Raw genomic sequence first — 26,034 nt, forward strand, 5'->3', positions numbered from 1 at the left:
CGGCAGAGAAAAAAAAAGATAAAGTGGGAGCCTATAATCCATTTCCGCCAGTAAACAAAGATCGGTTGAAGGAACTCGCTGATTGGTTGAAAACTGATCCGTAAGTGATTGCTTTACCCATAATAGCTTGATTTAGTCGTCCAAAACTGATTGCTTTTTTTGTTTGCAGTCATTATTTAACTAAGACCGAGGACAAACCACGTACATCACCAACAAGGTGGTACCACTTCCTCCGGACAGCCAGAGGATGGCTGGAAGACTGCGTAAGTCTTCTGCACACGATTTAAGTCGTCTACAAAGTCGTCCAAGTAGACTACTTTCCAGACGACTTATTATAAGTCGTCTGGAAAGTCGTCTACTTGGACGACTTTGTAGACGACTTATATTTAAGTCGTCTGGTAACTTCTAACTTGTTATATTTAATATGCAGCATATAGATGCTTGGATTAATGTGCTAAGGCAGAGGTATCAGGAGAACCCACAAGCTTTCAGGAGCGAGCGAATGTGCTTCCTGGATCACAACTTTTCCCAGTCTTGGAGAGAGCAGTATCACCTCTTCAAAACATCGGAACCTGATCACAAAGGTTTAGGAAGAGTTCTACCTGGTGGGGCGTCGTATTTTTATGACGGATCAATACCTTCATTTTGCCAATCAAACAAGAAGTGGGGGGAGGACATTGATGATATCTATGCGCCAGTGAACTTGGACGACAAGCATTGGGTTGCTATTTGGATATCGATCCCTAAGAGGCACATAGTCGTCTGGGACAGCATACCTTCATCTAGTGTACCAGACGCATGGGATGCGATAATGGAGCCTTTTCTCCAGATGGTCCCTTATCTGCTTGTTGAGTGCGCAGCCACCGACGAAATACGGGTCAAATACGGGTTGGAGCCATACACATATGAGAGACCGCTGAAAGGTGTACCCACGGCCAACAATGGTGATTGTGGCGTGTACACTTTAAAGTACATTGAATGTCATGCTCTCGGTGTCTCCTTTGACCCTAAAGACTTTGCTAGGTGCAACGCAAAGAAAATGAGGGATAATATGGCGGTGGATATATGGAAGGAGCTTGTTGATCAGCATCTAAAAGATAATGTGGATGGTGATAGGTTCGTGGGCTTGTATGATTAGATTAGTGTTTGTATTTGAACTTGTCTTTGTATTTGAATATATAAGTTGAACTTGTAAATATATAAGTTGTAAATATATAAGTTGTCTGGAAGATTAGTGTTTGTATTTGAACTTGTAAATATATAAGTTGTCTGGAAGAAATAAGTCGTCTGGAAGGTTTTCCAACTGGACGACTTACAAATAAGTCGTCTAGAAGGTTTGGACGACTTATTATAAGTCGTCTGGAAGGTTTTCCAACTGGACGACTTACAAATAAGTCATCTAGAAGGTTTGGACGACTTGAAGGGATAGTAGAAGGTAGTCTAAAAATAAAATACACTTGAAGGGATAGTAGAAGGTCGTCTAAAAATAAAATACACTGGACGACTTAGTAGAAGGTCGTCTAAAAATAAAATACACTGGACGACTTAGTAGAAGGTCGTCTAAAAATAAAATACACTGGACGACTTAGTAGAAGGTCATCTAAAAATAAAATACACTGGACGACTAAAAATTTAGTCGTCTGGACGGGTAATCAAGACGGGACGACTTATAACATGAATGGGAAGACTGCCTGGAGCCATCATCATTTCTGCTGGTAATGAGTAGCTAATCTCCACACTCACTGTTCTCATGTCCAGGTTATAATCTTCTTGAGCCATTGCAACAAGTTCAGCATGTGTTGAATCTTCATTCAATAAAAACAATCTTCCTCCTTTGAGATCATCAACCACAAAATCCCAACGGAAATCTCTCAACAACCATTCTCCATACACTGCATGTAACTGAAAAATCATCTGCAAATTTTCAAAATAAAACACATTAGTAAACATAGAGAAAAGGGAAATGAAGAAGTTCAATAAACATTGCCGCAGATGACTTAGCATTAAGTCGTCCCGAAGACTTAAAGGTAAGTCGTCTAAAGAGGTCACTTTTGCAATTGAAAAAGTCGTCTAAAGTCGTCAAGCTTTGTTTGTTAAAAAAAAAACTTCAGACGACTTATATATAAGTCGTCTACGAGAAACGGGCTAGTTTTGCATTTGACCGAATCGTGTCAGATCTTTGACTATTTCTGGACGACTTATAATTCAGTCGTCTCTGGGAAAGTTAAAATTTCAATATTTTATGAAAACTTGACGACTTACACGTAAGTCGTCCTAGGTTAGTTTTGTAATTGAAAAATAAAACTTGAAATTTAACTTTCTCCAGACGACTTAGATGAAAGTCGTCCAGCTAAACGACTTAATTTAAGGTCGTCCGGGATAAGCAAGGTTTGACCAGAAAATTGGGAAAAATTCTGGACGACTTTGCTTTCCCCGGACGACTTTAAATTAAGTCTTCTAGAGGGACGACTTTATATTAAGTCGTCTGGTTAAAGTTAAATTATGAAGTTTTATTTTTCAATTACAAAACTAACCTAGGACGACTTACACGTAAGTCGTCAAGTTTTCATAAAATATTGAAATTTTAACTTCCCCAGAGACGACTGAATTATAAGTCGTCCATAAATAGTCAAAGATCTGACACGATTCGGTCAAATGCAAAACTAGCCCGTTTCTCGTAGACGACGTATATATAAGTCGTCTGAAGTGTTTTTTTTTAACAAACAAAGCTGGACGACTTAATTTATGTCGTCCGTTTGAACAGAAGACTCATCAGTAAGTCTTCTACATACAGATGACTTACTAGTAAGTCTTCTACGCGAACAGATCTTGAAAAAAAATTCAAATTCGTACCTTAAACTAGGTGAGATGACTTCGTTTGCACACAGGGTCTTCTCCAACCACCCAGAACCTCAAACGAAAGCAACCGTAAGTCAAAACGAAAGAAATATGGCTCTGCAACCATAGCCCATATTTTGAATCAAAAGCTTGAGTTTTTTGGATGAATATAGAGAGAAAGTGAAAGAAATGTTGTTTTTAGTTCATAACAATTGAAACAGAGAGAGTGTAAAGAGATTTACGTGCATTAAAGGGCATTAAAAGCTCCAAACAGTTCGTACAAGGTTGTTGCCACTATTCATTGCAGTGGCAGTATTGTAAATACTTGAAGAAGATGAGGTTGAGACAGTAAAGAAGCCATTTTCGAAAAAAAAAAAAAAAAAATGTTAATGGCATTTTCGTAGATAAAGTGCAGGTGTGGGGTTAAAATCTCAAAAAAAAAAGGAGTCAAAAGAAAAGGTTAGTTTTCTGTTTGACTCCAAGTTTTGAGTCACTTTTGCAAAAAGCCCAGAAAAAAAACACCTGCATGAGAAATCAAACCTCATTAATTTACAACAGGCTAATGGTGAAATGAAAATGACAGAGAACCCAAAATAGCAAATGTGATTATGTGATTAAGATGTAGAAAAGGTAAAATGATCACTAAACAGAATCTATGAAAAATCATGTGCAATCACATACTCTAAATTGAAAGAATTAAACAGTAATCACAATAAACTCTGTTGAGTAATTTCTTATTAGATGGTCAAACAGTCAACAAGTTTAGGTAGAGAGAACTATAAGAAGTACATAAATAAACATTTCTTTCTAATAATAAAGTTTTAAAAGGTGAAATATTAAATTAATATCTTAAAACACTCCTTGATAAATCCCGCTCACTTCCACAGACAGACAAGCGTCCCTGCATCTGCATAAAAGGGAATTCACTATACACTTACTTTCTCTCCATCTGCCCCCAAAATAAAGAAAAGAACTTTTCTTTTTGAAGAATTTGATCTGGAGCCTAGTAAGTTCCCATCGCAGCCTGTCTCTATCTTCTCTGTTTTTTTTTTTTTTAATAAATGTAATGTTGTTCGCACGCGCACCTGCATCTTCTCTGTTCCGATGTGTTTTTTTTTTCTTGAGAGGTTTTCTGTTTGTTTTCTTGGATAACAGAAAATGTGAGTTGATTCATTCCACCTCGGTGTTTTTAAGAACTGATCGATAAGGGTCTTTTGTGAGATGAGATCTTGCAGCTCCACATTTTCTCATGGGTCTGTTTCCTGAGAAAAAGTGGATGCTTCCGAGAAGAAGAAAGAAGCTTAATGTACTTCTTTCTTTTTAAAAGTTCCGATTATTAATCGGTAATATACACATTATTTTGTTTTAATAAAGTTAGATTATGGAATACTACTTTCCCTAAATCTGCTGCGACTTTTTAATTTCCGTTCATTTTTTTTTTCATGGTTTGATGAGGCCCTGAGGGTTTTCCTGCAATACTGTTTGATTTTTCTTCAATAAGTAAATGAAAAAAGTTTGAGACTTTGGAACTTGAATGTATCTTCTTCTTCTTGGAAAGTTTGGAAAGAAAAAGAGTCTTTTTAACAATGATGTGATGCAATTCTGGCTTGTCTCCTCAAAGATCACTGTGTCTGTCTCATTAGATCAACTTCCTTTGTTGGACTAAACTGTTTCTCCCAACGTCTTATATGCATTGTTCTTTTTTCCATGCTAGCTTCTCTGTCTTACCTGGATATAGATCTTTTGTCTCTGTTGCATCTTCGTATCATTGATCTTATACTTCAATTCCACAGATCTCTAGTTGAAGCTGATCTTCTGCTAAGACGAATCAAAAGGTGTTGTTGGATCGTCTCAGCAGAGTTTCTCAGCCATGGGGAATGAGAAAGCCGTTTCTGGAAACACCATACCTCTCCATCCTCGCCCTATAACTCGTGCCCTTGCGCGTGCTTCTTCTAATCTTACAACATCTTCAGAAGTGGCTGCTACTAGTACTACACTGATCAACAACCAGGGAAGGGTTCTGAGAGCAAACAGTAAAAGAACAGCCTCGGATGATAAGAATGCCAATGCACCTAAGAGGCGAGCTGTTCTTAATGATATCACAAACGTTTCCTGCGAGAATAACATTCAGGTTGTTATATACACAACAATACTGCTTCCTAATATTGACAATTTTTTTTTGCTGACAAGTGGAGAATATCAAACAGATAAAGAAGGGAAGGGCAAGTTCTTCCAAGGTTACAAACGCAAAGGTACAAGTTGTGTGTACAGACACAAACGAAGCATCTTCTTGTAGCTTTATCGAAAAGCCGAGTTCCAAGTTGCCTCCAAGACCCCCTGGGAGATCCACTTCTACAGGTGAATACTACTAATTGTTTACCTACTTTTGCTGTGTGAGTGCTTCATAATACTTTCTGATAGTTTTTTTAATTCTTGGAAATGGTTTTACAGTTGAAAGAAGCTGTGTTGGAGGAAGTTCCATTGTGGCAAGCAGCCTCAAATTCATTGACATTGATTCAGATGTTAAGGATCCTCTACTATGTAGCCTATATGCACATGAAATCCACTACAACATGCGTGTCGCTGAGGTAATAAACCCCCTTGGGATTTTGATGTCTTAGGAAGATGCATCTGGTTATCTAATGACTTGTCTGTTTATCAGCTTAAACGCAGACCATCTCCTGATTTTATGGAGAGAACACAAAGAGATGTGACTAAGACAATGCGTGGAATCCTTGTTGATTGGCTTGTTGAGGTTAGTTTTATTTATTTATTATTGTTGGTAATTTTTGAAGTCTTCTCATAAGTCATACATCCCTTTCTTCTTGTTGGTAACTTTTGAAGTCATCTCACAAAGTCATAATAACTCTTTTCAGGTCTCAGAGGAATACACACTTGTACCTGACACACTCTACCTCACAGTGTATCTCATAGATTGGTTTCTAAATGGGAACTACATAGAAAGACAAAGACTTCAATTGCTCGGCGTCACTTGTATGCTCATTGCCTCGTAAGTTACTAATCAACCAGTATATCAAAACAGTAATGCTTGTTCTGAAAGGCAGAGGATCTAAAAGGGAGGTTTTGTTGTTTCTTGAAACTTTGTTTAAAGGAAGTATGAGGAAATCTATGCGCCACGCATTGAAGAGTTCTGCTTCATCACGGACAACACTTACACAAGAGATCAGGTCCTGGAAATGGAGAGCCAAGTACTGAAGCATTTTAGTTTTCAGATTTACACTCCCACTTCAAAAACATTCCTCAGGAGATTTCTCCGAGCAGCTCAAGCTTCTCACGTGGTAATTTGCTACCTTTTTCTTGTACAAATGTAATCTATATCTGTGCTCATCAAACATTTAGCAGAAAGATTGAAACTTTATTGGAATGTTGATATACGCAGATGCCAAGTGTGGAAATGGAGTTTCTGGCGAATTATCTAACGGAATTGACGTTAGTAGAGTATGAGTTCTTGAAGTTCTTGCCTTCCGTTATAGCTGCTTCGGCTGTTTTTCTTGCCAAGTGGACTATGAACCAATCAAGCCACCCTTGGGTCTGTTCTTGCTCTCTTAAAACAAGACACATATAGCGTTGTTGTTCTGTTTTTCCAAATCTTGAATCTCACACGATTTGCATTGTTTGTCCAGAATCCAACACTTGAGCATTACACAACGTACAGAGCCTCCGATCTTAAAGCATGTGTTCAGGCCTTGCACGAACTGCAGCTTAACACCAAAAGATGTCCCTTAAACTCTATTCGTATGAAGTACAAACAAGACAAGGTAAACAAAAAAAAAACTGAAGTTAAATTTCAGTTTGGTTTTGATAAACGTTCGGTTAAAAATTAGTTGTGGTTACTTAAAATATTTTTACAGTTCAAATCCGTGGCGGTGTTCACTTCTCCGGAGCTACCTGATCGGCTATTTTGAAGAAAAAAAAGACTAAACCGAGCGGTTTATCATCTCCTAACCGATATAACACACGTGTAACATTGTCCTATGTTCCGGTTTTCGGACTTTCAATTCGTTTTCACCTGTTACTCTCTCTCTGATAAATAAAACAGTAGTGATAGATAAATCTTTCCACGGTCTCATTCCCAGATCCCGGTATATTACGGTTTAGTGTAGACATATTTGGTTCTTCCAAATCGGAGTTGTTATGGTCGGTAAGACGAGAGTATTGACGTTAATAAAATAAAAAAAGGACAGTAATGAAAGAGGGAGAGACAAGTAGTGGATTAACTACGCGTTTCCGACGAGAGGAAATAAAATATGACTCGCATATTATTAAAGTTGAGAAACGGGTCAAATCTTCCTGGTTGATCCACTAATCCACGGGTTAAAAATTTGATCTGCATGATCCATAAAGAAAAAAAATATATATATATCTGTCCTGTCAAAATTTGCTGACCAACTTGCGGGATCCATGTTATCATTAGTTATAGTAAAAATAAATATTTTACTATTTTTAAACAATATTTATATTTTTATAATTAAAATAATATAAATATTATATATATATATATATATTTATAACATATATTACTTATTAAAATATTTTTCTTAATTTGTGGATTGACATGTACTTATAATTCAAATTCCATCGATCTACGCGTTTTATTTAAAATAAACTCAACTCATATTTACAACCTTTTTTTTTGTCAACCTAATAACTCATATTTACAATTTAATATTTTTAGGATTAAATGAAGTGTGACCGTAGATTATGATGAATATTTCCAACCCTACATATTGTGTGGCAAGATTGAACTTTTTCCTTTACGAAAATATTAAAATATCATCACGCACGGCGATTAGAATAAAGAAAACTTAGTAATCAATCTTTCCACGGTCTCATGATACCAAGATTACCCGGTAGTATATTCCGGTTTAGTAGAGACTGGTTTGGTTCTTCCAAACCTGAGTTGTTCTGGTCAGTAAGACTATTTGACTAGTAAGCAGTATAAAATAAATAAAAAGACAGTAATGACAGAGAGAGAGACAAGTGGTCTACGCGTTATCCGACGTGAGGAAATGAATATGCTCACATATTATGTGGAATGATTAAATTTTTCCTTATGAAAATAATAAAAAATATCCCCTTCGTTGCTTCCCCTTCGTTGCTTCCTGATGTGTCTCTCTGCTTCGAGATAGAGAGAGAGAGAGAGAGAGAGAATGGCGGGGGCAACTTCAAGTTTGATATTGTCTCCATGGCAAGCGACTCTTGATCATTATAATAATAAGACTAAGAGGTTTTTTGTCAAAGGTTATCCGTTTCCGTGTCACCACTCTGAACCTATTTGCAATTCTTTTATTATCAAAAGACGTGTTCTCTCTGCTTCTTCCTCTTCCATATTTAAGGACAACCATGTCGTTACTCATTCTTCATCCTCCTCAGACAAGCTTCAAACTCATTTCTCCATGTCTGGTAATAATATGCTTCCTCCCTTGTTTACCTTTGTTTTTGAGTCTTGTATTGTTCAATCCATGTGAGCACTTGTTTGTTTTTAAGCTCATCTGTGTTGTCATTAATTGGTTTTAGTTTATTGGTTACAAAAAAAAAACTTATAATTACTAAAATGATGATGACCTTTTTTTTTGTTTGTGTAGGTTGTGGTTGCTCGTGGATTCAAGACAACTCAATGCTTCATTATTCAGCTACAAGTAATTGGACGTCGAAGAAATGTTCGGCGTTACCAACAACAAAAACAGTGGATGTGTCCTCAGTTTCAGACCTTTTTGAGTTCATATGCTCTGGTCCACTCGTGGACAAGATCGGTATCACTCCTGAAAAAGTTGGGCAGGCCATTGACAAATGGTTGCTATATGGGTCACAGCTATGCAGACTCTTTCAGCTGAATGAGCTTAAGCTCACCATTCCTCAGAAAGCTAGGCTTTACCATTACTATATACCCGTCTTTGTTTGGTGCCAAGACCAGATTTCTCTGCATAGCTCCAAGTTTAATGATGGAGATGATGTGCCTCCCCTAGTGGTACCAATTGTTATTGTTTTTGGTTATTGTTCCTAAATTAATGATGGGGTGAATTGATCTGATTAGATGTGATTGGAATAAATGCAGATTGGATTCAGCGCACCACAAGGATGTGGCAAGACTACACTTGTGTTTGCACTTGATTATCTTTTCAAAACCACAAAAATGTACTTTGCTTCTACACTGCAGCAGTTTGCTTCATCTAAGTCCCTAGTGATTCTTAATACTAACACAAGTAAATATTGCAGGAAGTCGGCGACAATATCTATAGACGATTTTTACTTGACTGCAGAAGGCCAGGCTAAGCTGAGAGAAGAGAATCCAGGAAATGCACTCCTTGAGGTATACTCATCTTCATATTCTCAACATTTTCTCTTTTCTTCTTTAGTTTGAAAAAATATCTTGATTTTGTATCACAAATGTTGTGTATACAGTATCGTGGGAATGCAGGAAGCCATGATCTTCCATTCTCTGTCGAAACAATTGAAGCCCTGACTAAACTTACCAAGGAAGGTTAGTTTCCATCAAGAGAAGCTTTATTCTTTAGCTGTTATTAATCCTTATTTACCTTGTGAGTTTAATTTTTTGGTGGTTATTGACAGGCATGAAGATGAAAGTTCCTCGCTACGATAAGGTGAGAGTAACAGCTTGATTTTACCTTCTCTACCTTACCAATTTGTATCATAAACAGAGGATGCACAGGTCTTAACTTGTTGAGATATTTCTATTTTGGCTGCAGTCTGCGTATAGCGGGAGGGGTGACAGAGCCGATCCAACAACATGGCCTGAAGTTGAAGGACCTCTAAAGGTATATATTTCTATCTTCTTCAAGTGTTGTTTCTGTTCAAAGTCAAAAATGAAACAAGAACACTAATAATATTTTGTTTGGTTCAGGTGATTCTCTTTGAGGGATGGATGCTTGGTTTCAAACCTCTTCCTGCTGAAGTCGTTAAAGCTGTGGATCCTCAGGTATTCTCAACTCCCTTAATATTAACCAGTATCTCTCTATAGTATTACATTCTAATAATGAAAAACTTTGTTTTCTATCTATAGCTGGAGATAGTGAATAAGAACCTTGAAGCGTATTACGAGGCATGGGACAAGTACATCGATGCATGGGTGGTCATCAAAATTAAGGACCCAAGTTATGTATACCGATGGCGTCTTCAGGCGGAAATAGCAATGAGGCAGGCTGGCAAAGCCGGGATGTCAGATGATGAGGTATTTTTTGACAATTCTTAAAACAGTTAAAATAACTAGTACTCTTGTGCTTTATATATATACACATGGAACTAATGAATGTTGAAATGTGTGTGTTGTTGCTATAGGTGAATGACTTTGTGTCGAGGTATTTGCCGGCATATAAAGCCTATCTTCCGACACTCTACGAGGAAGGACCAAGCGGGTCGGAACCAGAGCGTGTCCTTGCTATAGATATCGATGAAGAAAGGAACCCAATACTCGCAACCTAGTGACATGTTCTTCCTCCTATGCCTTATAATGTACTATTTCTCTTTGTAGAGTAACACACTACATCACGCTCTTTTTTTATTCATTGTATCTTTTGATATGCTCTATTTGTTACAATGCTTCAAATATGTATTTCTTTGGAAAATATAGTTATTTATTTTATTTTATTTTTTAAACTGTGGTCGGTTGTATAGTTGAGATAGTTTTTATTCCTTTAAGAGCAGTCTGTAAACTTTACAAATCAATAAATTTCCAAATGGTGGTACTGCGATGTATTAGCATTTGAGAGAACGTTAGATAGCACAACAGCATTGACGAAGAAAAGATGAAACACCACACAAGAAAAGGTTCTTCAAATCAAAATTTTCCCAAAGAAGGTCAACAAGTATACATAAAACAGGTAATGTAATGGGAAAATAAAGGAGCTAAAAGGGTACAACATCAAAAAGAAAAGCTCGAAACATCCTCGTAAAGTGTCGTGAGGGAAGTAAAAAGGAAAAAGAGACAAAAGACCCTTTGCTTTCTGTCATTGTTCATCAAACTTGAAACCCAGCCTTTATATAGAAAAACAATTATACACATTTGGCATCTTTTGATCCACACACCTCTGCCAAAGATTCACTAAAATCTCAAGTTTGATCCATGTCTGCAACTAGGGAACGTCCGTCTTTTGATTAAAAAGGAGCTTCTTCAGGTTGAGACGGAGAGGCTCTTGAATGCTTCGACTTGTCCATCGCCCAATTCAGTCTGACCCATTGGATGGTTTGGTGTGTCGCCATTCTCATTGCTCTTGCGAGACGAGTTGTAAACCGAATCAGGCATCACAGAGCTGCGCTTGCCTTCAAAGTAAGTAGAACAGGGAAAATACTCGGCGCAGCGTGATTTCCATCCTGCAATTGTACCCAAAACAGGCTTAATACTTCTAAATTCTAAGGACTTAATATCATCAGACCAACCAAACGTAATAAATCAAAATGCAGCCGCAGACAGTCATAATAGTAACTAGTTTATGGCAACATCATAGTGAAGATATATAATGCTTACTGGAGGCAGCTTCTGAGTCAAGGAGAACTGTGTCTAGAAGCTTATGAACTGCTATACAGTCTTTGAGTTTCCACTCTATTTGAGCTCCATTTCTGCACAAGGACAACCGATGTTTAACATAAAAAACAAAACAGATAACAAAGAGAGCAAGAAACCATAAGGTAATGTGTTTGGAGGAGCATTACGTTTGAACCACTTTACTGGTTGAGTCTTCAATTATTTTGATAGCCTCGGTTTTCTTGCTCGGATCTAACAGGTACAGCATTTCGGCGTACGCAGCTCTGTGCACCAAAGAATCTGCGGAATTGAAATGCAAACGTTTAACATTTTTGTTTTATCAGACACTGCAATATCTCAGCGAGGGTACCGAGTAATCAATTTGATACGCACCTTTGTGTCTACCAAGAAAGTCTTCGTTTACCTCCACTAGCGATTTATTCTGCAATTGACTAGAACGCAAACGAAAGGACATTTTCACAACTGATATACAAAAACAAACAGTAAGAATGGATAATAGTTTGAGTAGTCACCTGATTGATGGGCGCTCAGCCTCAAGTACACTCCAACGAAGTTTCTCAGCTTCGGTCGTTGGAGCACTTGTCGATTCTGTCTTGAGAAAGAATTTAATCTGCCATCGAAATAAAAACATTATTATCCATCCTCTCCTTAGCATGATTAAGCCCTCTTTAGAACACCACAAGTAGCACAGATTTCATCATACCAGGGAACGATGTGAATCAGGGTTCTCCGCATCCAATTTAAGCATTTGCTTGACAGCCTGAAAAATGAGACAGCAAAGTCCTTAAGATTACTTGGACCAAGGCTACTATACAATCATGAGCTTGAAAAATAGTTACCTGGAAAGCAAGCAGAAACTTTTGTTTTCTCATGTTAACCTCAAAAGAGACTAGATGAGTCTCCAAAGAATTAGGTGAATGCTTCTGGAGAAGTCTCAAGTACTTTGAAGCCTCTGCCATTGGCTCTTCCACCTGTCCAGATTTAGTTTTCAAGTAAGCCTCTAATGAAGCAACAATACATCTTACGAATGAAGCAAACAACAACCTGAATTAACTTTTGCCCATGAGGATCTGGATCTACAGGCTTCACATTTTTTTTGCCAGACTTAGAGACACCACTGGCAGTTGATTCTTCACTCTTACTCTCAGCTTCCTGAAACGAAGAAGACCACTCTGAAGCCACCTAAGTGTCAATGCAGTCGACAAAACACTGAAAATACTTACTTTCTTTGCTCGTTCTTCTGCCTTTTTCTGCTTCTTCATTTTCTTCTTCTGAGCAGGAGCCATCTTTGACATTCCATCTTCTTCAGCAGTTGATTTGGGAGAATCATGCAATTTCAGATAGCACCTGAATATCGAGCCGAGAGGTAAACGTTAATGGATTATATACAGTAGATACTTTAGTTGGATTCCATTTGTGCAACGTAGAGTTTACCTGATAGCTCTGATTGCTGCTTTGTGGAAATATGGGAATGAGTGTAATCGGTCTTGGAACTTCAGCATGTCAACATATGAACGCAAAGTCATTTTTCTTAGACAGTACGAGTGGAAATCAAACTGATCTTCAGAAATGTCAGTGTAGTGCTTCTCCACAGCCAAAAACCTCTTCAGGGCACGCCCAAGATCACCCTGACGGAAGTAGCTATCTCCAGACGCAAGATCATACCTTTTTCACGAAATGAGATCAAAAGACAGCCATTAGAAATGCATCCGAATGTCAAATTTACATAAGCAAAACTACACAGCTTTCTATAGAGACGTACCACATGCACTGCATGTCATGAAGATTGTTGATCTGATCCCCCTCTTTTGTAAACAAAACAGCAGTTTTCTCAGCCAAGGTCACCTTCACGAGATTATTCACAGTACGAAGAAATTGTGTTGAGGCCTAACCTCCAAGGACACTGCCCAAAAGAAATATAATATGAACAAAAACGAGATGTAAACCTGATCCGCTTGCAGCATACGCTTAACGCATTCACTGTTTATATAGCGATCTGCTAAGTCCATGCATCTAGCTTCATCGGCAAGTGCGGCAGCGGCAGTCAAGTCTCCTGCATGTTTCATTATTCGGCTCTGTAGAGAGAAACCAGAAAATGGTTAAGAAGAAGATACAAGAGTCCACAAACAAAGTGATAACTTGATACACGGTGTGCACAAATTACAACAAGTTATGTTAACACACAATAAACAAATATACCTTGACAGAGTACAGATCAATAACTGTCGGCGTATGAGCAATTGCCTCGTCAATTTTACCAAGGGCGACATCATATTGACCACGCTTGTCATAATGCTGTATAATGAAAAGAATGTATCATGATAAGATACACAAAATTCAACCGAAAAGCTATTAACTATAGAGAGAAGGAAGATAGATAGCAAAAGTGAACCTGGGCCAAGAAAAACAATGTCCACAATAGAGTTGACGGGGGCTCTTTCACACCACTGCACCATTAATCACAACATATGAATGATCATATCACTAAATCTGATAACATATTATAGAAGACGTTAATTCAGTTAGTACCTTCCAGGGTAACTTCCAGTAGTCCTAATTGAATGCTCCATCTCAACAACTACTTGCTCCAATATATCAGGCTAGACAACAAAATACATATAGAACCATTTATCGTAAAATAAAGTGAAGCCAGATACAATGAATTTTGCGACAAAGCAGAGAAACTAACCTTGCGAGGGTGATCATACAGAGAAGAGAGATCAGAAAATAATGAAGGAACACCCTGAGACAAGCATCAAAGATATATAAGAAACATATTCTATTTGAACATTGTGGAAACAAAGCGACTCGAGGGTAAAAAAATATACCTTTGTCAGTAGAGGTTTAATGTACTTCGCCACAGCCTCCTTAAAGCTTTCATCTTGCAGAAAATCCAATGGTATCCTCTGAAAATGGGGAAAGAGAAAATAACTTAATACCTGTGTCCCGAAAATATCAGAGAGAAACATATTGGCAACCGGTTGTTCCCTATAATGTGGAAGGATATTTAAAAAATGTATTTCACAACGGGCACTGACTGCCATTTCTCACCTTAACAGCGGATGACCTAGTGTACTGCTCGCTTAGAGACTGATACAAGGCATTTAACTTCTCAATCTTGTCAGACGAATATTGTCCACTTTCCGAATACAAACCAAAACATTTTTGGAGGCCTTCATAATATCTGAAAAGTACAGGAATGCACTATTTACTTGTTGACATGAATTGACAGTACCCAAAAATATATAGAAGCCTTTGAGAATGTCATAGGAAAAAATTAGTCAACTTCTAAGCAAAAAACAAATAATGAATTAGAAGTGCAAAGAAAAAAAACCTGTAATTGTCAGGGTTCATGGAAAGCAGAACCCTGTAGAGTTTATCGGCTTCTGCTGGGCGACCAAGCTTCGACAAGAGAGATACCTCTAGTTCTTTGTAAGACAGCTTATCAACCTACAAACAACCACGAGGAATGTAAAATCTACTATGTGCGTGTGACCTATTATCCACATAAATAATACAATCAGCTTCAAGAACTTGCTATTTTTGGCTCTTTCTTGCGCAACTCATCAAGAGCTTTGTCAAAGGCGCCGATCTCCTCAAGCAAGGAAACCTGGAAGAAAAAAAAACAGTTGAAATTTCCTGCAGCTATATGTATATCAAAGCTGTGCTAGTGCCAATTGAATATCAGAACTCGGAAGCTACATGGATATGTTAACGCCTATCATGGTTTTCCAGGGGAAAAAACTACAGGGATACAGTAAAGGTATGACACTTAAGATAAAAAATTTGGCTTGATACCTTGTATAAAATCATTTCAGTGTGTTCACATAGCTCGTTCTCAGGAGGGTAATCATCCTCTAGGGTGCCTTCAAACGCTTCCAAAATCTCAACAGCTTTAGAAGCACTGGTTTGAAACAAAACATGTTAGAGAGATCAAGGTGAGCTATTGTCAAAAGATATAAAAATCATTAAGCTGATTGGACAGGCATAGAATTCTACTGGATGTTATTCATTGGTTTATTATTTCCTATAAGTCTGATGTATGAAACATCCCAGCAAAGGTGTACACTACACTACTTGATCCTTAACATGTCTAAGACTACAATTGCAATTCATATATATACACCAGCGCATCACCAAGTTAGCTAGCGAATAGTCCAAAGAAGAAAAACTAGCATTCCATTCAAATGAGAAAAAGTAAAGCAACTTATTTAGAGTTGAGGCTTCAAGGAACAGAACATACTTTGCGTTCAAATGCTGGGAGACTGCAAAGCCAATCCAGTTCATTCGATGATTAGGCTTTAAAGTCAAAAGCTGCTGCCTGGTCTCCACAAAACCAGATAAGTCCCGCATTTGTGCCTAGGGATAAGAAAGATACAGTAAGATAAATTGTTGAAAGCATCAAGAAAGAGAGAGATTAACATTAATTGCCATCTAATAAAGTCTCCTCAAATCTGTTTTTAACATGTTTTTAACATAGTTACCTGCAAGAGTGAGAGGTCTCTGAGTATTTCAAGGTTCTCAGGATCGATTCTAAGAGCATTTCGGTAGCATTTGATGGCCTCTCTATACTCTCTGTCGGACCGGTACAGGAGACCAAACACATGCCAGCAAACATGGCTCTTGATGTCATTCTGCATGAAAAAACATTAAAATCCTGAATCACCCTGAAAAATTACACTATGTCTACGAACTAAGGATTGATATTATGATTATCCAAGTCAGAAACGAACCTTGACTCCAAGGCGAACAAGCTCGTATGCTTCAGTTTTGCGGTCCATACAATTTAGGGTCAATCCTTTCATCGATAAAGTCTCTGGAAATCACAAAGAATAAAAGAAACAAGTCTTAAAAAGAAGGAAAAGCATAACTAAAAGAAGCAGACAAATAAAGCAGTCGAGAAAGAACAACTCAGTAGAAGCAGGAACTTAACGCAAAACAGAACAGATCTCAACTAACAAAAACAAACAATACCAATCATCTCTTTTGATCATAGAGTATAACCCCATACTAAGAAATTAGTTTATTTGATTTTTGCATCATTAGGAACAAAGAAAATGAAATGAATTTGCGAACGGTGGTCGAATCTTAAACTACGGACAGGACACCCAAGCACCTTTTAGATCAACAAGTTGTATACAATGGAGATAGCAATAATATAGTGACATAAAAAAAAACCAAAACAACAGAAGGAAGGAAGGAAGGTTGGGGAGTAATGATAAAAGAAAAGTCTCACCCCCATGAGAAGGAAACTTCTTCAATATGGCATCAGCTGCCTTCAGTCCCTTCTTGTACTGCTTCGTCTCATAAGATTTCTGCATTATAAAACCACTCAGATTAAATTCACACGAAAAATACATAAAAAAGAATATGAAGTATTCCAAAGGTGGCTTCAACAAAAACAAAAACCCAATGCTAAAGTAGACTTGAGGAAGATGATTATTAACTAGTTTGCCTAGAAAGTGTGGGAGCATAATCATATAAACACTGGATGATGCATATAACATATGAAATTAGAAAAAGAGTAGAAGAGAAGCTATATATATAATATATTGTCAAAGCTTAAATCTGAGCCCGTGTCAAAGATCCTAGCAATAGAGGATTGGAACTAAGAGTTTGATACATCAAATGATACATATTAAGATACCAAAACTCCACTACTTGTCATATGGCCAAAGAATGTGTATTGACCTGACCCAACACATTGACCTGGTTAACTTAAATTAGGGTTTAACACAATAGAAGGGAAAAGGAAGCCAAGCTAGAATCATCAAATCAAATACACCGAAAGAAGAAAGAAAAAAAACAGTGAGACAAAGAGAGAGAGTGAGTGAATCGGAACATACGACGATGAGCTTGAAGAGGTTGGCCTCTTTTGGAGGAAGCGAAGCCCCCATTCTCCTGCGCAACGGAAAGAGCTCACGAAGAAGAGGAAGAAGAAGAAAGGAGAAGAGAGATCTTCTTCTTCACAAGAGAAAGAGATAGAGAGAGGTGGCGTACTACCCCGCTTCCTTCAACCCTACCGCGGAACCAAAGATGAACAAATAAACAAACACCCCATGAAGGGTATAAAAATTAGGTTCCGTCTTCTTTCTCCTAACCAAATCGGTCCGGCGTTTCCGGTTTAGATTAGTCTATTCCGGTTGACATCAATTAAGATGTCTTTGACCGGTTGAGAAGTTTCCGAGAGTCAACCAAACCGGTTACCTGTATCAAAATTTTGTATAAACCGATCAATTCAATTCATAGACAAAAGTAAAAAACTAAACCGTAACCAAACCAGCCCATACACATTTTAATTTACTCAAACCGAGCAGGCCTGGTCAATTTCACTTGGCAACATTCTACTCAAACCGAATAAGGCAGCGTCATGTGCTCTTCATGTCTAAGCAAACACAGAAACGTTTTCAATCTCTTCATCAGTCACTTCAACGGTCTCATATCCAGAGGCCCCTTCCCGATGGTTCTTCTTCACTCTGTTTTCTCTGTTAGAAGAAGACTCCGTCTGAGGCGAATGTTTCATTAGATTCTCTCAGGATTAACAAAGCCCGGCATCACAAAAAAAAAAAGAAAAACAACTTCCTCTTCAACTCAATCACAAAATCATGCTTGTAGAGTAACATGACAGCTCAACTCAAAAATATGTACTAATAACTCCATCGAGGGGCACACAGACCATAAGTTAAGAGAACTCTGTGGACTGTGGTACAGTACTTGGAACTTGGCTCAAGTGGTGACATTTGCCGAATGTTCACTTCTCTATTCTTGTGCTCTGTGCTTGGATGATTTCGCTTTTGAGACATATTTTCCTTGACAGAAGACAGCCTCTTCTTAAGTCCATCAAAAGCTAAATCTAACATATCCATTGACATACAGTTTTTTTTTTTTTTTTTTTAATTACGAACATACAGGTTACGAAGTAGGAGAAGACTGTCACTGGCTTCAGAAAGCGACGAACCTTAACGCACCTGATCGTCTGATCGAGAGAGAAGTGTCAATCACATAAATTTTGTGTGTATAAATTGTACTTTACACATTCTTGATTTATACCAAAAGTGGACGTGCCGGAGTGGTTATCGGGCATGACTAGAAATCATGTGGGCTCTGCCCGCGCAGGTTCGAATCCTGCCGTTCACGTTTTTTATTTTTTTACCATCTTACTTTTTGCTTTGACTCTGCCGTTCACGTTTTTACTGTTTTGCCGTTTAGTTTCATCTCTTTGCTTGCTTTGTATAATTGAGGTGGTGAGATTAATTTATATGACGCGAGAAAGCAAATTGTATGTGAATCATGTAGATATACGCAAGCAACAGCAAAAAAATTGTTGGAGAAATTGATTATCTGAATGTGATTAGATGACAAGAGCGTTAAACAATTTCATCAAATACGTCATTTGGATATTGTGAATATAATTAGCGTTAACAAAATATTGATGCTCTCTTGAACTTGATTGGGCTTAGGAGAGAGGACACTTGGTTTAATCAGAACAAAGAGATTTGCAAATCTGGATTAAACACCTGAGAAAGATAAACTGATACAAACTGACTTTAAAGACAGCTGCAGGAGACACCCTCTGTTACAAGTAAACATCTATTATTTAGTATTCAATTTTACTATTTTAGCAGGAGAACTGAATCGTAGCCGTTGGATCTGCAGAGGATATAGACGCCGATTCATTATGCATCACACCCTTGTCGTTAAATCCAACGACTGGCAGCTTTATGACTCACAAAGACACTCAAAATGAAAATAAGTTAATGGACCACTGTGTTGTACCCCATCACTAAAAGAGTTCTTCTTCTTGACTTTCTTCCTTAACCAAAAATTCTACACGTTTTTGCATCTATTATAAAATTTCATATGCAAGTCTATTAGTCTATACAGCCTATTCCCCCACCACCCCGAGATATAGGCTATCTTTTCATCTATCTCATACATGCATCGACTGGTTTCAGTGACGAGAAGCACATGCTTCCGGCCCTATTTAAATGATTTAAATTTTCGGCCCAAGATTACTAATATTTTCGATAGTTCGGATGGTTTACAATGTGTTTTAGTGTGTATTAGGTGGGGTGTTCAAATCTTTCCAGCCACAATTTCTTTTAGTCAATTAATAATAGGCCCAAATTTTTAATTTTGCTTCCAGCCTTTAAATTATACGGGCTGGACCTGACTGGTTTTTAAGCTAGAAAAATATTTAGACAGTAAATAATGTAATTAGTGAATGTTCGGTTTTCAAAACTACGTATCGTGTGTTTTTGGATCCCACGTATTAAGCAATGAGGGCTTTTTAGATCAAACAATGTACTTGGGAAATGATGTCTTCCTTGACTAAAGTAAAGTAATTGACGCGTATGGAAAATTATAAAAAGATACTTAAGGATTTATATTCTAATGGAAGTGGAGTACACACGTTGGAGCAGTTGACCCTTCAAAAAGGTTAATGAAGGATAGTAGAAACAAGTCTTGAGGTTAATTAAAATCCAAAACGGATATTACCCTAACAAAATAGCCTAATAGTGGACTCAAATTATACGATTAAGAGTTGCGGTAATCCTCTTCAGTCCGTTGATTAGTGGCGTTAAGAGAACGTAGAGGAAACAACGGCAAAAGCTCAGGTGCTGGCTCGTCGCCGCTTCTCGGACTCGGAAGGAAGTAGAACCCTTTCTCGGCTATGGCCTTTTGCTCTTTATTGTCTGGCGACGCGTGGGGATATTCATGAGCTGAATGTGGGCTCACGCGCATCCAGAATGGGTCCAGGTGAGAGACGGGAGAGACGAGGAATCCTCTGTTGAAATGGCTTAAAGAGTCGTCGGTGGTGTTGTTGATCTTCAGCTCCATTTTCTTGGATGTTTGACGGCGTTCGTGGAGCTTGAATGCTGGTTTCTTTGGAGTTAAAGGAAGCTTCCGTTGTGCCGCGGAGACGGCAGAGAGTTCCGGTGGTGCTCCGGTGAGTTTTTGGACGATGTTGCGGAAATTTGAGGGATCTGCTTGAACGAACATGGTGTTTCGGGCCGTGGCATAGTTTGGCAACTGGTGGTGGTTCTGGTGGCTCATGGCGGTGGAGATGATGTATGAAGTTGAAACCTTTTGGAGGAATAGAAGAGAAGCTGTTTTGTTCTTGTCTTAAGAGACATTGTCTGCCTACTAACCCAATTATTTAAAGAAGGCCGTCTTCTTTGTGATTTTCCACATTTTTTCCAACATTTTGACTTTGCACGTCTAGATATTTTAGTTATTAAGTTGACCAAAATAGTTAATCTTTTAGTTGGTAATAATTTACTAATATTATATGACTCGAACACGGATTCAAACTTCTTCTAGATGGTTACAACGTTAAAAGTCAACCCCAAAGACCAACCGATACACTACTCTATTAGAATTGTTGCCAATTCCCCTGCGAAGTGAGAACATCATAGATTAATTTGTGATAATGAGATATGGCCGGTCCTTTTTTGACTTGGTAAGCAAATTAATTAATATTTCCACATTATCCCACTAGTCTAATATCTCAGACCAACCAATACACTAGTCTAATAGCTCAGATCGCATACACAAAGGTGTCTATTGCAAATTATAACTTAGACGTGGTTGATGAATTGATATGTAAGACAAAAGGTGAAGAAAACACACATAAGCACATGGAATGCTTAATATTATAATCTGCATAGGTAGGGATAGACACAATTGCTTGCTAGAAATATCAATAAACCTGATTATTGCGATTGCTCATGATACCTATTTTAGTTTCTAAAATCTATTTACAAGTCAAATTTTTTTCGAAAACATTCTTTTCTTATGGTAGCCTATTTTAGTCACTTTACGAAATTTTTGCTATTGGATTAGCTATACAGGTCACATGTTTTTAGCAATTCACATGACATCACCAGAGACCAAGTCTGAATCTTATGGACCTCTCTAGAAATAAGTTATCATGTAACATATCTTCAAACTTCTCAAATATTGTTAGTGACCAATTTTCTGACGGGTCCTCTTCTGCAAACATTGTTCGAAAACTTGATTATTCTCGATGTTAGAAACAAAGAGCTTTCTGGAAGTACACATCACAAACAAGAAGATCATCAGTGTTATTGCTTACAACACATGGAATGAGTCCATAACACAGTGTCTTAGTAATTTATCATTTTGGGATAGAAGGCAGTGAGTGAGGAACTTGTATGGCCCTATCCCCATGGGCTCAATTCTCTAGCTGTTTTCAATGTGTCTAACACCAATCTATCTTGGCGCCATTCTTTAAGGAAAGCAACTGAACACCTTTGGTGAGAAGAAGAGATGAAACCACCTATTTTGATCCCCTTGGTGATACATATGACATGGTTCTGGCCAGAAACTTTGTGTTTATTATATTATTTTTTTGGCACCAAGGTTGGTTGTTTCCCACCTTGTTGATGCTTTTGTCCGTAAGGATTTGCCGTTTTCTGGTTTGTAAGTCTTTCTAGTGTTCCTACATGTCTGAAGATATTAAATTGTTGTCTTGTTGGGGTATTTTTATGCCTCTAGTCCTGTTTTGTTACTGTCTCATTAAGCGAAAGGCTAAACTGTGTGATTTGTGTAACCACTTCACCATTTTCACAAGACTATCGCCAGAGGAGAGAATTGAAACTAAACATAACGTGACAAAAAGATAGAACACAATAATAAGTAAATCTTATTCTGATGCAATGTTACTTTCAACAGAACTCAGCATATAGTACTATTATATTAACCATTCATTAAGGACAGTGGATTAACCAACATACAAATATTATCTTGAAACATAATGTGAATTAACGACACAGCCCACCTGTGGCACATAAGAATTTAATCTGTAAGAAAGGACAATATGGTGGAAAGAATCCAATTCAAGTTTAGATAGAGAGATCAGCAAGATCGAATGTTCTCTCGACCGCTTTGCACCATGACTCCACTTTCTTCTTCCTGGTTTCTTCTTCCATGGTTGGTCTGAAAACTTTGGAGTTCTTTGACTTCTCTCCAGACTCAAATATGTCTTCTTCTTTCCAGAATCCAACAGCCAGACCAGCTGCATAGGCTGCCCCTAGTGCAGTTGTCTCTATGTCCACAGGCCTCACCACCGGAGTTCCCATCAAATCAGCCTACCAATGTTTCCAGACACACAAATTTGAAAAACATGTTCAAATCATAAACTACAATCAACATCATCAAAGATCATTATTAATTACCTGAATCTGCATGAGAAGGTTGTTGGCCGTGGCACCACCATCAACCCTCAGTAAAAACTCCCCTTGGCCGTTATCTAGAGATCCCTTCTCACCAGCGTCTTTGTTCATAGAGTCCAACACATCCTTCACTTGGAAACACATGCTCTCCAGCACAGCCCTCGCTATGTGAGACTTGTTAGTGAACCTCGTGATCCCTATGCATACACCGCGAGCGTCTTCTCTCCACCAAGGCGCAAACAAACCGTTGAACGCCGGAACAAAGTACACTCCCCCCGTCGATTCCACCATAGCCGCTAACTCTTCAATCTCGCTAGCGCTCTTGATAATCCCGAGGCTGTCTCTTAGCCACTGAACAGCAGCTCCCGCTATAGCAATGGAACCCTCGAGGGCATAGTTTGTCTTTGCTTGAGGCCCAAGCTTGTAAGACAGAGTGGTCAAAAGCCCATGTCCTGACTTGATGGGGACTTCTCCTGTGTTGAGAAGAATGAAAGCGCCAGTGCCGTAAGTGCTCTTGGCCTCACCTTTCTTGCAAGCTTGTCCCAGCATCGCCGCGTGCTGGTCGCCGAGACATCCGGCGATCTTGATTCCAGGAATGGGCCAGCCTTTGCAGATTTCTCCAATGACCTCCGAGTTACTCACGATCTTCGGCAAGATCTCAGCGGGGATGCCAAGGGTCTTGATGGTTTCCTCGTCCCAGCTCAAGGTCTTGAGGTTCATGAGCATGGTGCGAGAAGCGTTGGTGACGTCGGTGACGTGGAGCCCGCCGTTGATACCACCGGTCATGTTCCAGATAAGCCACGTGTCGATTGTGCCAAAGATGGCATCTCCTTTCTTGATAGCGTCCTTGACCGCATCCACATTCTCCATCAGCCAGAGAAGCTTCATGGCAGAGAAGTAAGTGCTTATAGGCAAGCCGCAAGTCTCCACAAAATGGGATCTTCCACCAGAGAGTTCCTTCTCTAGTCTCCTGTCAAGATCATCAACAAAATGTCTCGTTAGAAAACAGAACAAACCGTAAATAGTGATTATTATGTAAATGTACCTGCAGATGGAACTCGTGCGAGCATCCATCCAGACAATAGCTTTGTGGAGAGGAAGGCCAGTGGATTTGCTCCAGACAATGGTGGTCTCTCTCTGATCCGTAAGTCCAATGGCCTTCAAGCCACCGTCGACGTTGTGACCATCAGCTGTGGCTTTGTCAAGAGCCTTGGCGATGCACACTTTCACACTTTCCAATATCTCCATTGGATCATGTTCCACCCATCTTCATTCACAAACATAATATCCAATGTCAAAAAAACTCAAGAGACGTGACCAGTACTGGACGTGACAATATATGAATTAAATCCACTAAACAGAGATCACAGATACGAAACCTATTCGCCATTGAATTTTGGAAATGAAAATATATTACAGGTCGTTAAGAAATCTCAAAATTTGTAATTATGAAAAACGCAAAATATACTTTCGGACAAGATCGGCTAGTAGTATATACAATAATAAGACAATATCGGGATCATCGACCATAAAAAGTCAACAAGAAGTGTGAGAGAGATTACCCAGCTTCGGGATAGAACTGAGTAAACTCAACTTGATGAGAGGCAACGGCACGAGCATCATGGTCGTAGATGATGAATCTGGTGCTTGTTGTTCCCTGATCTATTGATCCAATAAAACCTTTCTCCCCTGCCATCTTCGTTTGTGTTCTTTAGCTTCTTGAATCAATGTTTTTTTCTCTCTCTCTCTAGAAGAAGATTGAATAAAGAAATAATTAAGTAGATTGAGGATTTATAGAAAAGATGAATCAGAGTCAGAGATCTTGTTGGAGAGTTCACCTTTTTTATCCGTTTACGCATTTAAGTTCTGCCAGAGGATGACGATGATGATTGTATTTAATTTATTATTATTGATATTCGTTTCTATTGGTTGATAGGCGGTCAATATTATTATCAGAGTTCACGGTACCCAATTTCAGCTCTTTCTGCCACGTCTTCCCTATCATTGGAACGTCTTGAAACCGTCCCTATCGTTGACTTTGACAAACTCTTATGTCTGTTTGGACTTGATGTAACGAACTAAAAAAAAAGATTTAACAAAACTGATCCAAAACTAAAGAACCAAATCAGCAGCTATGTTTCAACGAGGAGCTTGGTCTGGTTTTTGAAAGGAAGAACATCTTTCTTGGTTTGTTTGATGACCACGGTTTTGTTCTTCATCTGGCCCTTCCTGCATTAACACAAAGCTTCCAAGACAATGTCATATGCACTAATATCAAGAGCATTCAAAGGATCACAAAATTCATCCTTATTCAAAATATTTTCAGAATCCTTTTTAAACTGAGAAATTAATTCAAAATTATTTGGATTCTCTGGTTGTAAAATGTTTAATTGCAAACAAGACTCATCAAGAATTGATTCAGATTGAGAAGAAAATAAGTTCTTATGTTCACAAGATGTTAAACCTGCCGTTGGCTCATGTGTGTAGTCATCGAAAAGTGGCAATGGGTCTGAAAATTCTTCTTTTTCTGGCTCGGTTTCAACTCTGTCATTCTCCAAAGTCACCAACGGTTTCTGGTTTTGGCACTTGTTAGCATAATGACCAATCCTATGACATTTGAAGCACCTGGTAGAATGAGCTTTGCTTGTGGTTTTCACAGCTTTGTTTTTATCAAAAGACAACACATTAGTTTTCAAATCGGAATTTGAAAGAGAAGAAAACTTACATTGTTGTTTTGGTGCAGAAGAAGTGTTGGTGTTTCCCTTCTTTTTGAGTTGCTGAATAGCAAAAATTTTCTTATGCAATATCTTCTCCAAACTGGCATAAGTCTGAAGCTCGTTCCGATCAAGCACATCACAATTGCTTCTCTTGGCTTTGGTGAATGGACGATCACCATTTTTGACCCTCTTCTCATCTTCATCGAACATGTTTTGCCTCTTCCTTTGGTTTCTTTGTTTCTGCGCAAAATCAAATCCATTAGAAGCAAACTGTTTCTTATCTCTAAAAATCAATTGCTTTTTTCAGACACGGTTTTAAAAGGATAGAAAACATCTTGTTGTGGTTTTGAAGCCTGATTTACTTTCCTTAGAAGTCCAAACATCCTCAAAACTCTTAACAAACGAGTTAGCAAATAAAATCCTCACACTCTCAAAGTGTTTAGCTCACGATTTTTAGGTGATCACTCAGAGTTCTTTTCACTGGTTCAAAGGATGATAGGCAGTCAAAATTCAGCAATCAAAACCCAAAACAACTTTTAAGAGTAAAGAGAGAAAGAAAGATGAAGAGATTTTTTTTTGTATGGATCCGCCTTAATTGTCCTAAGGCTGAGTTTCTCTTCAACCAGCATGGTTTCTATTCCACCACTCCCCCTGGATTTCTCTTCAGAAGTGATTCAAGCCAAAACTTTACTCTCTTTTTTTAACTCAGATCAAGCATCGACCGGTTCGGATCATGGACACGGTCCAAGGAGTTATTTCC

General features: G+C 38.3%; 5 protein-coding genes and 1 non-coding gene across 7 annotated transcripts; 3 read left to right on the forward strand and 3 right to left on the reverse strand.

Annotated features, from left to right (window-relative positions):
• Positions 1–3,688: 3,688 nt before the first annotated feature.
• Positions 3,689–6,914, forward strand: LOC106376659 (cyclin-A2-4-like). 2 transcript variants are annotated; one of them, XM_013816761.3, is made up of 10 exons: positions 3,689–3,844; positions 4,632–4,969; positions 5,046–5,196; positions 5,290–5,426; positions 5,501–5,593; positions 5,715–5,848; positions 5,951–6,137; positions 6,239–6,388; positions 6,483–6,617; positions 6,711–6,914. In XM_013816761.3, the coding sequence occupies exons 2-10, from the start codon at positions 4,709–4,711 to the stop codon at positions 6,762–6,764; spliced, it is 1,302 nt and encodes a 433-aa protein (XP_013672215.1). In that variant the 5' UTR covers positions 3,689–3,844; positions 4,632–4,708; the 3' UTR covers positions 6,765–6,914. The 2 variants fall into 2 exon arrangements, with proteins under 2 accessions (XP_013672215.1, XP_013672216.1); XM_013816762.3 differs by lacking the exon at positions 3,689–3,844 and adding an exon at positions 3,874–4,181.
• Positions 6,915–7,901: 987 nt separating this feature from the next.
• Positions 7,902–10,473, forward strand: LOC106376661 (D-glycerate 3-kinase, chloroplastic-like). Its single transcript, XM_013816764.3, has 10 exons — positions 7,902–8,262; positions 8,445–8,827; positions 8,915–8,994; positions 9,076–9,169; positions 9,262–9,340; positions 9,430–9,461; positions 9,567–9,635; positions 9,722–9,796; positions 9,881–10,048; positions 10,156–10,473. The coding sequence occupies exons 1-10, from the start codon at positions 8,010–8,012 to the stop codon at positions 10,297–10,299; spliced, it is 1,377 nt and encodes a 458-aa protein (XP_013672218.2). The 5' UTR covers positions 7,902–8,009; the 3' UTR covers positions 10,300–10,473.
• Positions 10,474–10,643: 170 nt separating this feature from the next.
• Positions 10,644–17,426, reverse strand: LOC106376657 (N-terminal acetyltransferase A complex auxiliary subunit NAA15). Its single transcript, XM_013816759.3, has 26 exons — positions 17,206–17,426; positions 16,596–16,674; positions 16,093–16,175; positions 15,844–15,993; positions 15,603–15,718; positions 15,158–15,263; positions 14,898–14,969; positions 14,694–14,809; positions 14,411–14,543; positions 14,188–14,265; positions 14,049–14,102; positions 13,889–13,959; positions 13,752–13,806; positions 13,559–13,654; positions 13,306–13,434; positions 13,122–13,204; positions 12,794–13,024; positions 12,583–12,706; positions 12,404–12,511; positions 12,199–12,330; positions 12,063–12,119; positions 11,872–11,969; positions 11,732–11,790; positions 11,527–11,638; positions 11,342–11,433; positions 10,644–11,187 (listed from the first exon to the last, which is right to left on the reverse strand). Exons 1-26 carry the CDS (start codon positions 17,254–17,256, stop codon positions 10,988–10,990), a joined length of 2,685 nt encoding a protein of 894 aa, XP_013672213.1. The 5' UTR covers positions 17,257–17,426; the 3' UTR covers positions 10,644–10,987.
• Positions 17,427–18,414: 988 nt separating this feature from the next.
• On the forward strand, positions 18,415–18,496 carry TRNAS-AGA. Its single transcript has one exon. It is a non-coding gene; the product is annotated as a tRNA-Ser (tRNA).
• A 1,223-nt stretch (positions 18,497–19,719) lies between these two features.
• On the reverse strand, positions 19,720–20,553 carry LOC106374743 (VQ motif-containing protein 11). Its single transcript, XM_013814699.3, has one exon. The coding sequence runs from the start codon at positions 20,414–20,416 to the stop codon at positions 19,898–19,900; it is 519 nt and encodes a 172-aa protein (XP_013670153.1). The 5' UTR covers positions 20,417–20,553; the 3' UTR covers positions 19,720–19,897.
• A 1,454-nt stretch (positions 20,554–22,007) lies between these two features.
• On the reverse strand, positions 22,008–24,501 carry LOC106376655 (glycerol kinase). The gene is made up of 5 exons (XM_013816757.3): positions 24,396–24,501; positions 24,120–24,304; positions 23,603–23,824; positions 22,561–23,527; positions 22,008–22,473 (listed from the first exon to the last, which is right to left on the reverse strand). The coding sequence occupies exons 2-5, from the start codon at positions 24,251–24,253 to the stop codon at positions 22,228–22,230; spliced, it is 1,569 nt and encodes a 522-aa protein (XP_013672211.1). The 5' UTR covers positions 24,254–24,304; positions 24,396–24,501; the 3' UTR covers positions 22,008–22,227.
• Between the last annotated feature and the right edge of the window lie 1,533 nt (positions 24,502–26,034).

This window comes from Brassica napus, chromosome C6 (genome assembly GCF_020379485.1).
Source record: "Brassica napus cultivar Da-Ae chromosome C6, Da-Ae, whole genome shotgun sequence".
In the NCBI taxonomy this organism is placed as follows: domain Eukaryota; kingdom Viridiplantae; phylum Streptophyta; class Magnoliopsida; order Brassicales; family Brassicaceae; genus Brassica; species Brassica napus.